The 12,793-nt window shown below is 45.7% G+C and overlaps 1 protein-coding gene across 2 annotated transcripts; it reads left to right on the top strand.

Annotated features, from left to right (window-relative positions):
* The first annotated feature begins 630 nt into the window (after window positions 1-630).
* On the top strand, window positions 631-8,993 carry LOC147889424 (uncharacterized). 2 transcript variants are annotated; one of them, XM_087391760.1, is made up of 4 exons: window positions 631-859; window positions 990-1,091; window positions 7,521-7,572; window positions 8,048-8,993. In XM_087391760.1, exons 1-4 carry the CDS (start codon window positions 759-761, stop codon window positions 8,585-8,587), a joined length of 795 nt encoding a protein of 264 aa, XP_087247886.1. In that variant the 5' UTR covers window positions 631-758; the 3' UTR covers window positions 8,588-8,993. The 2 variants fall into 2 exon arrangements, with proteins under 2 accessions (XP_087247886.1, XP_087247887.1); XM_087391761.1 differs by having other exon boundaries at window positions 980-1,091.
* The last annotated feature ends 3,800 nt before the right edge of the window (window positions 8,994-12,793 follow it).

The following is a 12,793-nucleotide window of genomic DNA, read 5'->3' as shown; positions in this document are numbered from 1 at the left end:
CCCCTTACCCCTCCACCCTCTCCCTCCTCTCTCTCATTACTCCTTATCCTCTCCCTTCCCCCTACCCTCCATCTCTCCCCCTTCCTCCCCTTCTCTTCCTCGTTGTTCTTGGGAGGCTTTCACAGCCCTCCTTCTGTGCCTGCAATCTATCGCCCCCCCTCTCTTATGTACCTCAGAAGCTTCTAGATACAGAGGCTTTTAGAAGAAACCTGTGCCACTGCGTCATCTGTAATGACGAGGCTTCTAGAAAAAGCCTGCGCCACCAGCTTGCGACATTTACCTTAATGAATCAAACATTGGATCCACCTTACCTTAATAAGACATTGTGCCCTCCTCTGGAGGAAACAAATTAATTTATACGTGCAAATTCAAACTATGGGGCTATTAGCATCTCTATCTCTCTCTCTATCTCTTCTCTTCTCTATTAGAGAAGGGTGCCACGTGGCACTTCTTAGCAAGCTGAGGCCTTCAACGTGTCATGCCCCCTCTCATTTCAAAATCAAATTCCCTCGGGCATTTAATCCTGTACAAAGCACGGGTGCAGAACTAGTTTTTCGCAAACCGGGTACAGAACTAGTTTTTCGCAAACCGGGGGCATGTTAAAAAACGCCTGCGAATATTCGTTGAAATCCTACGCTAAACCCTAAGTTTATAAGATCTTGCAAATTAGTCCTACAATCTGGCTAAGTACGACTTCAAGCTACCCATTGCATCTGTTGCAGCTTCACCTTCGAAGTTCGTATCATCATCTCATCGCCATGGGAACCTACCACGGGGCTAACGGCCCCTGCCACAGGTGTGGCAGAGGTGGCCATCTCGCTCGCGACTGCTCCTTGCACACTTGCTTCCGCTGTAACGGGTTCGCTTCTTCTCCTGCTCTGCTTTGAGATCAAATGTTCAGATGCTCGGTCGAGTTATTTTGGGCGTCTGGATGTCTCTTTTTTTTGGGGGGCATTCTTCTAATGAAGTGTGCTTGTAGGGGAGAGCAGAAGGGGACACATGGCCTGGGAATGCGCGGAGGGAGTCACCTGCAGCAAATGTGGAGAGAAGGGCCATCTCCAACGTAATTGCAAGCATGTGTACTGCCACAAGTATGTCCTCAATCTCAGTTGTGTTGGAACTTTAGAACGTTGACCGAGGGATGCTTGTAGTTGTTCGTATTCGAGCGACTATTGTCATTGTGATTTGGAGGTGCAATTCGTCGATGCGTATCTAATATTGTAAGACTTGTTTAACTAGCACTACCTCTCTACAGAGTAGTGTTTTGTTTTATGAAAATATTGAGCCTTCACCTCTCCTTCTCCACTGTTTCAATTGCCCTTAAAAGCTGCTGCTACTATCTTTGGCTTTGTCTCTGTCGTCTTTTACTTCCCAATAATAACCCTGACAAGTCTCCATACAATGGATTTAAGGCGGTGTGAATGCAAACATTATCAGCGATCAAAACTGCAGAGAATATAAGAGTAGACCTGTCTCCCACATCCAAACCCGGCCAAACGTTCAATATCATGGATTCTCTCCCGTCAACTGCCCAACAGGGGCTCTCGAGTAGACGTCCTTTAAAGTGAGCTGATATTTTGAATGAAGAGTCAAAGAAAGGCAACAGTTGACAAACTCGCCTTGTTTCTTGTAATGGGCTGTTTGGGTGGTTTATCAGACCCCTGAGTGCCTCACAGGCTTACGGCACTTTCATATGCATAGTATTGCCAAGTTAGATGCACTGGTAGACGCATAAGATTCAAAACTTAAGCCCTAGGGGATTTTATGGAGAAAACTAATGTGTAATGTTAAATAGTGGTGAAAATGTGGATTTAGGCCATTTTTAACCCTCAAATACTTCGCAGTGTTTTTTCTCACAAATCCATTGATCTCAATGGTTCACTAGTCTTAAGGGGGAAAAATGGGAAAAATTGTGGTAGACTACATGCACATTAGGAACCATCCTAGTATAGTAGGAAATCACAAATTTTTAAATGATAAGGGTTAGAGAAAGCAAAAGGGAGTAGAATACAGGTTTGAAATAGCTTTTGTGTTTTAAAAACCAAGATGGTGTTCCCAAACATGGGCTATTCTTGCTCTTCTTGATTGGATAGTATGTACATGGATAGGACAGCTGCACTTTTATGTAGTTTTAGAGATAGAGCTTTACCTATAATTTGAATCGTTTGTTCGTGCGTCTTTACCCCCTTGCTCCCTTGAGTAAATCTGTTAGAGGGGCTGTGGATGTAGAGAATCCATCCATATGCAAGTTGTAGGCTTGACACAAACCCACAAAGGATCAGATCTCTTAAGCCGCCGTAGGGACAGTCCAACTGGTGATAGCTTGAGTCTCCTCTGGATCTAATCAAAGCCCTTGAGCACTAATGATGTATCCCATTGGATTTCCAATAGTCCAAACTCACTTTTCTTTGCGTTGAGGTAGAGCTAGTTATCGCATAATAACTGTAGGGGACATTGCACATTCTTAATATGTTACTCTATTGTAGTGGAAAAGAAAAGGATATCATCATGAAAAATGAACATGTGCTTTTCAATATAATTTGCAAATACTCGAGACATCATCTTGTTGAACATGGATGTTGCATTCTTTAAACCAAATGGCATGACGACGAACTCGTAATGAGCTCGCTCTCTCTGGAAAGCCATCTTTGAGATGTCAGTTTCAAAAATATCGACTTAGTGGTAGCCACTCTTAAGATCGATTTTTGAAATAAACTTCGCACCATTGAGTCTTTCCAAGGTATACTATATGGCACAGCTAACTGGCATCTATTCATTGTCTTGTTTCATATGGGGAGTTCAGAAGATGCCATCTCCCCTTAGCTTGCCAAGACAGTGGGGTGCACTTTGGTTCCTCACGAGCTTACAAGGACGGGTTCACACTCAACTTGCGCACACAAGGATTGGACACTAACATCCGCTTTCTCGTCTGGAACTTTGACCCGCCCGATTACGAGCGAATGCTGACTCTCGCCAAGAACCAAGAATGATGCTAAATGGAGGAAAGCCCAAGAAAGTCGAAAAGGATTCCAAAGCCCTGCAATAGTCAAACAACACAGCGGGTAAGGATAAAAAGGACAACCAATACCAAGAGAAAGACGGCCAGACTTTTGGTCAAAAGGAGGAGTCCAAGCCCAAGATGACTCCAGATGAGAAGGTGCGGGCATTACAGGAGGCTATCTATAGCCCGATAAATAGAAGGGATACCACTAAGAACATCGTTGCTTTTATTGCCATCACATTGCTGGGCACGGCAAGAAGGATTGTCCTAAGTGGCTTGTCGAAAAGGCTGTAAAAGCGCGTACTTCCCATCGCCAATGTATTGGCTCTTCCAACACTGCCACCAGCCTCAACTACAAATAATGTCTTCCTTGTTTTGAACGTCGTTCCCTCAATGGTCGTTTAAGGTAATGAGGAGGGTAACCTCTCAGATCAAAAGAAGGCTCTTATTAGAGCATATGGCATAGCTAACGGACATCAATTCATTGTCCTGTTTTTTATGGGGAGTTCAAAAGATGCCGTCTCCCCTCAGCTTACCAAGATAGTGGGGTGCACTTTGGTGCCCCACGAGCTTACAATGGACGGGTTCACACCTGGCTTGCACACACACATCACACATGCGATGATTAGACACTAACATCCGTTTTTCTGTCCGAAACTTCAATCCGCCCGATTACGAGTGAGCGCTAACTCTCCACCAGGGTCAAGAAATGATGCTAAATGGGAGAAAGCCCAAGCAGGTCCAAAAGAATTCCAAAGCCCCGCTATTCAGCAACTAAACAATCCCCAATTTATGGGGCAATCTAACAGCTCACAGGCCAGCCACCTCAGCCAACCAAGTGGCCAGAAAGACCAGTTGGTCTGGCCGACCAGAACTGGCCGACCAGTTGGCCGACCAGCTGGCAGGCCCACCGACCAGCTGGCCGACCAGCTGGCAGACCTACCGACCAGCTGGCCGACCAGCTAGGTCTGGCCTATAAGAGGCATCTGCCCTCACACTCCTTCTGACAGGACAGGACCTGCAGCTGCTCCTCATCTCTGCCATCTTTTGCTGCAGGCCCGCCTGCTCCATCTACCTCTCCTCTTCAGATCTGCCTTCTCTGCTGCCTTCTCTCTGCCTCTCCTTCCTGCCTCGTGGCTGCTCCATCTTCTCCTCCAGATCTGCCCCCATCCTGCTCCAGATCTGCTCCTCTGCTCCTTCTGCTCCAGATCTGCACCATCCTCCTCCAGATCTGCTCCTCTGCATCCTCTGCTCCAGATCTGTCCCCTCCTGCTCCAGATCTGCTCCTTTTCTTCATCATGTTGCTATTCCAGATAGCCTGAAGGTTCCTTCCTCAGAGCATGCTGGTTTTCAGCCATTTCCTAGGGCAGCTCCAGCCCTTCATCATCCTCGTCATCATTGAGCTACACGGAGGACTGCGCTTCGCTCCCTCTGCTGCTATATTTCCTACTGTTTCTCTACATGGAATCATCTTTCTGATTCACCTCAGCCACGGTCCTTGAGACACGACAGCTTGAGGTTCTTGTATTCAGTTTTTCATATTACCGACAGGCACTATGTTTTCTGAGTTCTGTTCTTCAGTTGTGTCTGAGTATTATCTATTTTTGATCGCTCCACTGCAAACCCTATCGTTTCTCTATACCCGCAACAGTCAAACAACACAACATATAAGGATCGGAAGAGTACCAAAAGAAAGACGGCCAGACTTATGGTCAAAAGAAGGAGTCCAATCCTAAGATGACTCCAGATGAGAAGACGAAAGCGAGCAACAGTCCGACAAACAGAAGTGGTACTACCAAGAACATCATTACTTTCATTGCCACCACATCGCTAGGCACGGTAAGAAGGATTGTTCTAAGTGGCTTGTCGAAAAGACTACGAAAGTGCCTACTTCGTCCATCGCCAATGTATTGGCGCTTCCAGCCCCACCACCATCCTCAACTACAAATGCCATCTTTCCTACTTTGAATGCCGATCCCTAGGTGGTCTTTCAAGGTAAGAAGGAGGGCAACCTCTCATACCAAAAGAAGGCTTGTATTCGAGCATTTGGCACAGCTATTGAGCATCAGTTCATTGTCGTGTTTGATATGATGCCATCTCCTCTCAACTTATCAAGACAATGGGGTACACTTTGTTGCCTCACGAGCTAGTAAACCCGGCTTGCGCACACACATCACGCTCAAGGCCATCCATTTTACATTTTCAATTCAGAAGGCCATTTCTATGTGAGATTTAATACTGACACCTTTGATGGGGTGTGACATGATCCTCGTTTAGCATCATTTCTTGATTTTGGGCGAGAGTCAACCCGCCCGATCGTAATCGGGCGGGTTGAAGTTCCGGACGGAAAATTGGATTTTAGTGTCCAATCCTCGAATGAATTGCTTCATCTTATGGCTTCAGACACGCCCAACTGTTGTGCGAGTGTGATGACCTTGTTATTGTAAGACAACACATGCAAACCATTTTGGAGAGACGAGAAAACTCATCCTCCAAGTTAAGCATATGCTACGGCAATAGGAAATGGGCTTTGAGATTGGTAACAAACGTCCCAAACGAAATTCGTCTTAAAAGTTGTTGGGTGCCTACTAGCCCAATGTTGCGACCAGGTAACCGCCTCATTGGTAAGATGAGGGGCTGCTAGGTGGACTTGACTTGCTCATCTTGAATCTGTGCTAATGAAAAATGAGCTAGGAACTGATGAATAAATTGAAGGATAGTTGAATGGTCATACTTATCATCAGACTCAACAAAATTTGGTGTGGACCGGGTAAGTGGTGTTACCTTTGTCGATGACGAAGCTGTGGCGGTGATTGCTGCTGTGCTCAAACTAGCCTGCATAGTGGCTAACATCTATTTGTGTTAGAGAAGCATCGCCTCTCGGTCTAGCTTTTGTTGCCTCTTTGCCTGGGCGAGCTCTGTGCGTCGCAGTGCCTCCTCATTTTTGCATTCCCGCATCAAGAAGAGCAGTTTTTTAAAATATGTGGTTCCTCTTTCTTCCAGAGTCTTTTCCATCTTTTTTTCTTCCAAAGGTTTTGTTTGGTCCAGCTGTCTTCTGCTTTCTTCTAGCTGGGCTGAATGTTCTTGGAGTTGTTGTAGGAGAACTCGATTCTGCTCCAAAAAATTCGCCATAATTTCTTGAGCAGCGTATCATTTTGATTGTCTTTCTCCTCTTCATAGTCTTCAAATCTGACGTCTTTCCACGAACCTTCCATGGCGCTTGATTGTGTGTCCTTTCCGGATCTCAACAAAAGCATACACTCGCGGTAATATAGACCGAAGCTCAGATACCAATGTAACATGCGGGGACTAGCTGAGTGGAAACATAGACGAACATGTAGGAGAACTCAAGAAAATGTACTACGACATGCGGGAGATGGAACTATGCTGCGAAAATAGGACACCGAAACCTCGCACATATGCTGGCTGGAAGCGCTGCTGGAGGCTGAGAGCTGAGTCCTGAACTGAGGAAGGCTGATTGAGTGAAAAGGGGGGCTGAAGGCCCTTTATAAAGGGTTGGGAACCAGCCAACCTTGGGCCAGCACAACTGACTGGGCTGGTTGGTTTTGGCCAACCAGGCTGCTGACCCTTGCCTATAAAATCAGGCCCTTTTGGGCCCTTTCAGGAAGGCCATGGGGCTGCGTATGCAGGGTGCCCCTCTTACCCTCCTTCCACACTGTGTGCTGCCCTTGAGAACCCCCAAAGCTTGCCAGATATGCTGCAATTTGCAGACTAGGCAGCCAGTTGTCACTGCCACCTGGGCTTGACCCTGGTGCATGTGACATATATCGACTGATGCTTGTGAAACACATCTTTGCTTGTGTGGGTTTGTAACCAAGGTTGCAGGGCCAAAATGAAAATCGTATGTTCCATGCTCGCACAAAGCACATCGAGTTTATGTGCCACTTCAGCAGATGCGGAACAGATAGGGACCTTATTCACTGAAGAAAGATCTACATGAGCTCTTCAGTTGCTGAGCATCAAACCACACTGGTGGTTCATAAGTAAACTTTGAGAAAGGGTGTTGGGATGCCAATTCTCCTGCCCATGTGTCCAGTAGCCCTATTGTGGCACCTAGTGGCGAATCATTGGGCCACCCACTGGACCTTTGGGTCCGCCCTAATCTTGTGGGCAGCATCTATTGCAGAAGAGATTTTGGCTGGACCCTGCAATATATATAGAGAAGTGTGATATCTATAAATGATTGTATCGCAGTATGTTTTATAGTTTGCATTAATTTGATTAAGTATTTTTTCTGTCATCTGGACATTCATGTCTCAAAGAGGTGGTATGCAGTACCTCTTTTATCTATAAATGATTGTATCGCAGTATGATTTATAGTTTGCATTAATTTGATTAAGTATTTTTTGTCATCTGGACATTCATGTCTCAAAGAGGTGGTATGCAGTACCTCTTTTAAGTGTTGAGAAGGTGTTTTGAGCTCATAGCGGCAATTGTCTTGTACTGCATCAAGCTCAATGTTAAAGAAGTATAGTTCTTACTGGTTGAGTTGTTTCAGGTGTGGACGGAAAGGACACATCGCAAAGTTTTGCAATGATCCTTTTGCAAAGGTACGTATGCCAGCTGTACTCAGGTACCTTATGTAGTGTGCATAGTCATTCAATTTTGGCTGTTTCTCCAATGTGAACTGCTGCACATCTATAGTGGTTATCTTTCAAAAGCTGTGGAACTGTTGATAAATGGTCTCCTAAAGAAAGCTGTAGGTGAGGGAGTGCTAAGAGGCTATTTGTTGTACTTCACTTCTGTTTAGCTGTCTGAACTATGGGTTAGCCCTTCCTTTTGTGTGAAAGCATAAAATTGCGGGTATATGGTATGTTTGCCGTCTTATGGTTGATTCATATTTCTGGCAATACATGCTTCTGATGAGTCAGTCATGAAACATAGGTATGTAGGTTTTTGTAGCGTGAATATCGTCATAAAAATTCTACGCATTTATACATGAGATGATTTGATACTTATTTATCTGACATGGATAAGTCAAGCAGGAAACTTACAGTCATTTCCGCAGTTTATGTTGTTGGCCAGGCTGCAGAGGTGGAAAAAAATGAGCGCCAGCAGTCTTTAATCCTAGCAAGAGCCTCAGGCTCAAATCAACTAGCAGCTGCAGAAGGAGGTTTTGCAGCGATGAAAGGAATAGCTACTGCAGTACACCGCAAGGAATCTCCGGGGCCATGGGATGGTTTAGGGGTGAGACCTCGAAACACAGGCTTCGATGATAAGGTTTTAGAAAGTGACAGAGCCTCAGATTCTACAGGGGAGAGTGGTGTAATGGGCCCCTATTTTGCTCGAGGAAGGAAAAGAGCAGCAACGAATGCTACACAGGCAGTTGTGTCACAGCGTTTCAGAATTGTAAATGTAAAGCAGGATGGGATTCTTAAGAATGATATATCAGAAGGATATGGAAGGGAATTGAGTCCTTCTTGGACTGTTAAAGACAACAAACCTGAGGTTGGACCCACTGAGTTGCAATGGAAAGGCTTGGAAGGATATGAAAGTGAAGATGGTGAGGATGGCTCTGTTGATACACTTCATACAGATACGGCCAAAAGTAGGGAATCCTCTTAAATCATATTATATACTAATGAAGATATATTTTGGTGAGTGACGTTCATGGCACAAACGGTGCCATGGAGAGGGCCTACTGAAGTTTGCAGAATTTGGTAGCGCATATTGTATCACAATTTGAGAGGGTTCTTGGTGGTGGGGTCCTTATTATGGGCTTTAATATAGATCCCAAAGTCTACAGAGAAGTAAATATATGTCTTAGGAAAGAATAAAGAACTCATGTGGATTTCCTTTTGCTTACGACACCCAAGTTCTGCATGGTTTAAGGATTACAGAATGTTCAAACATCTTCTGCATATTGTGCATGCAAGCACACACAAAAGATGGCTTGATTCATATCCTTTTAACTGTGTATGTCCCTTTTGTAAAACTACAGAACCTTCCCCAAGAAAGGTTGCAACACGGCATGCACATCAGCTCAGGAGCTTTTGGCTCAGTAGTTGACTCCTCAACTTCCTTTCAGACATGCACAACAGCTCAGGAGCTTTTGGCTCAGTAGTTGACTCCTCAACTTCCTTTTCAGATGCCATCTTCATCTTTACAAGTACTTAGTTAATAAACTAGGAAGTAAAGTACCACATCAAAGAAAAACTTACATTAAGGTTTTAACTGGTAACTCCAAAAAAATGTTAGCTGTCCAATTACAATAATATAAGGCTGAATAATTCAAGTGAAATGCCATTCCCCCACGTAAAGGCTGTTCACTTACTGATGATATAAGGTATTTTACCCCTTGCTCGCTCCTCAGGGAGTCTACTTAAAAGGGAGGGTTTGATTTATTTTCTTTCCCTTTTCTTTTTGGAGGGAGGGTTTGTTGCACTTATCTCCAGCACCCATATCTTAACACACAAACCAGATATGACTGTTGCCCTATGTAGTCTTTGTATTTGGATCATGTGAAGTTTCTTAGGTTGCATTTTAGACCTTGGTGAATTAATGTTTTCAGTGATTCTTTATGACAATTAATCAAACAGAATACCGTTAGTCCAAGAAATCTTAAGGTGTTTAGGACGAGTACATGGGCTTTATCCTCTACCGTTCCTTGTTCTCTTCAAACCTTAGTTCTTAAATGCGAGATTATCCTAATGGTGATGTAAGCATTGTGGGTTTGGCAAAGCTATTGTGTCCCAGTCTCACTTTGTTTTTTCATGAAACCTACGAGATATTTTCATTTTTAAAGTGCCAAAGATTTAGACAGTTTCCTAAAAGTCCATGATGTTGAGAATATGCATCTCCAGGAGTGGCTGGCCGACCAGCCCCCATGCAGCAAGGGGGGCCAGAGGGGGTAGGCTGGCCGACCAGCTGGTCGGCCCAGTTGGCCTGACCGACCAGGCTGGTCGGTCCAGGCAAACTGGCCGACTCCCCCCCTGGCCTGCCCTATAAAAGGGCCTCCTTCCCTTCACTTCCTCCATCACTTTTTGCAGCTCCTCAAGGCTCCAGCATACAGCCTGCTCCTGACCATCCCCTCAGAGCCCCCTCTCAGCTGCTCAGTTGGCTGCCCACACTCCCGTAGCAGATCTTGCCTCTTTAGGGCTCTTGCCTCCTTGCTCCAGGCCTCTACAGTTCCCTTGTTCCAAGGTTCCTGCCTCTTCACCTAGGCTCCTTCAGCCTCCTCTTCTCTAGGCTCTTGCCTCCTCAGTTCAGGCTCCTCTAAGCCTCTTCACTCCAGGCCCCTGCCTCTTCGTTTCAGGCTTCTCCTGCCTCCGTGCTCTCAGGCTTCAGCTTTCTTGTGTCCCCCTTTTTTCTCTGCTTCAGTTCAGCCTCTCCTGCAGCTCCTGTTTTTATATCTTATTCAAGATATCTTGTATTTCAGTTGCTGCCCTGGTTTAAGGGCTGACTTACAGCAGATCAGTTGTGGCACATTTTGTTATCTCTAGTGTTCTCTGTATGGCTCTATAATTTCAGTTTGTTTGCATCTTCCGTTGCCATTTTAATATGGTATCAGAGCACCAGGTTACTCTCTGATCTGGGAACTTCTATATTGATGAAGTTGAAGAAGTTTGTCCTCGTCAGCAACTCTTCTTCCCACTGACTACAGAGCTCTCTTCTCCCCTCCCTATATATATATTTTTTTGCTGCTTGTCGGCAACCCTGTTCTAGACCTTGATCTTTTCCTCAGCCCCTTGTTGTTGTCCATTCCCTGGTTTCAGTTATGGCTGATGAAACAAAGGATTCTACTCCGGATCTTCGCGTATCCCCTATGTTCAGTTTCTTTCAAGAGTCTGACAAGCTTGTACGTATTCCCACTCTTCCTACATTTTCAGATACTCGGCAGTTAGATGGGACCAATTATTCTCTTTGGAAAATTCAGATGGCGTCTGTATTGGAATCTTATGATCTTGTTGAGTTTGTTGATCTCGGGATTCCTCGTCCGTCACCTGAGGAGGAGCCACATGCTTCTCTTATCTGGGATAAATTGAATGCTCGTGTACGTTCGTTCATCTTTCTCAGTTGTCAACCAGGGGTTCTCAATCATATCAAGCATCTTACTTCTGCACGTGCTATTTGGGAATTTCTTGATGGCATGTATCTTCGCGTCACTCCCATGAAACGTATTTCCTTGGAAGTTCAGCTTCGTCGCCTCGATCCGACTACTTCCCCTTCCATACGGGACCACATCAACAAAATGCAGAGCATGCATCAGGACATCCTCCATGCAGGCAAGGCTATCTCCTCCGAAGATATGGCTATTACTCTCTTATCTCATGTTATTACTGACAGTCGATATGCAGCATTCTATTCTTCTCTTATTACCTCTGGCCGCCTCAGCACCATCACTTGGGAGGAACTTGTCCCCATGATGATGGATCAGGAGGAACAGTTCACTAAAACCTCTGATGGTTCTTCTGAAGCTCTTGTGGCCCATCGTCCCAAATCACGATCCAAGAATGCCCCGTCCTCTGCCAATAACTCATCTTCTTCAGATCCCTCCAGTGACCGTCCTGCTCCCAAAGGTAATTGCAATCACTGTGGCACTCCTGGCCATTATTGGCGCAATTGTCCCTACCGCAAACACAAACGAGCTGACGCACCTCTGGCCCTTGCGGCTGATGCTTCCCTTACCCCTACTCCTGCATTTGTTCACCTTGAGCTCTTGAATTCGGTCCCCCTTCCTGCAGCAGAGTCATTGGCTCTCCATAGCTCCGATGCTCGTGAATGGATTGTTGATAGTGGGGCCTCTCGGCATATGACCCCCTCCTTCTCACTGCTCCAGGATCTCACTCCTCATTCTGGTTGTGTCTGCATCGGCGATAAGCATTCTATTCCCGTTCATTTAGAGGGCTCTCTTGATATTATTCCTGATGGCAAAGGGGGTAAACACTCTTCTCGTGTTCTTTATGTTCCGTCTCTCGGCTTTCATCTCCTTTCGGTTCATCAGATTTGTCAAAACAATATGAAAGTTGAGTTTGAAGTAGCCTCTGTCACCATCCGCGATCGTGCCACCGGACAGCCGGTTTGGACCAGCCATTCTACTAATGGTATCTACAAGCTTGTCGCCCTTCCCTCCCTTACAGGAACCTCTCTTGGCGACCTTTGGCATTATCGGTTTGGTCATTTACACATTGATGCTCTCCATCGTGCTTTCCGTGATCAGCTTGTCCTCGGCCTCCCTAACGTCGGCACTCGCCAAGGTCTCTGTCCCTCTTGCATATTGGGCAAACAACATCGCAAGCCGTTCGCTCATCATGCCTCTCGCCGTGCCACTGTTCCGCTTGGTCTTGTTCACCTCGACCTATGTGGCCCTATGCAGATTATGTCCCTTGGGGGAGCCTCGTACTACATGCTCCTTGTTGATGATTTCAGTCGCTACTCTTGGATCTATTTTCTTTCCCACAAGGATCTGGCTTTCAGTCGTTTCAAGACCTGGCTAGCCATGGTGGAAAAAGAATCCAATCACTCCCTCAAAATTCTTCGTGCTGATAAAGGTGGTGAATTCACCTCTCTCGAGTTTGATCGGTTCTTGAGTAGTCATGGTGTCAAACGGGAATTTGCCAACACAGGTACCCCTTCTGATAATGGTGTGGTTGAACGTAAACATCGTACCGGTGTTGAAATGGCTCGGACCATGCTCACTCACAGTCAACTCCCTCAGTCTCTCTGGGCCGAGGCCATGATGACCGCCATCCATACTCTTAACCGCTCTCCGACATCAGCAGTCCCAGGCATGACCCCTTATCAGGCTTACTATGGATCTAAGCCCGATGT

Source organism: Dipteris shenzhenensis, chromosome 20 (assembly GCF_047967505.1).
Source record: "Dipteris shenzhenensis isolate YYH24624 ecotype China chromosome 20, Dip_SZ_1.0, whole genome shotgun sequence".
NCBI lineage: Eukaryota > Viridiplantae > Streptophyta > Polypodiopsida > Gleicheniales > Dipteridaceae > Dipteris > Dipteris shenzhenensis.
This window is presented reverse-complemented; position numbering and strand designations above follow the sequence as displayed.

Bases quoted from the DNA above. Each gene is read 5' to 3' on its own strand.
- LOC147889424 (XM_087391760.1), top strand. From the start codon at position 759: ATGGGAACCTACCACGGGGCTAACGGCCCCTGCCACAGGTGTGGCAGA. The intron at 1,092-7,520 runs GTATGTCCTCAA...GAGTTGTTTCAG, and splicing joins AAGCATGTGTACTGCCACAA to GTGTGGACGGAAAGGACACA. The intron at 7,573-8,047 runs GTACGTATGCCA...GTTGTTGGCCAG, and splicing joins GCAATGATCCTTTTGCAAAG to GCTGCAGAGGTGGAAAAAAA.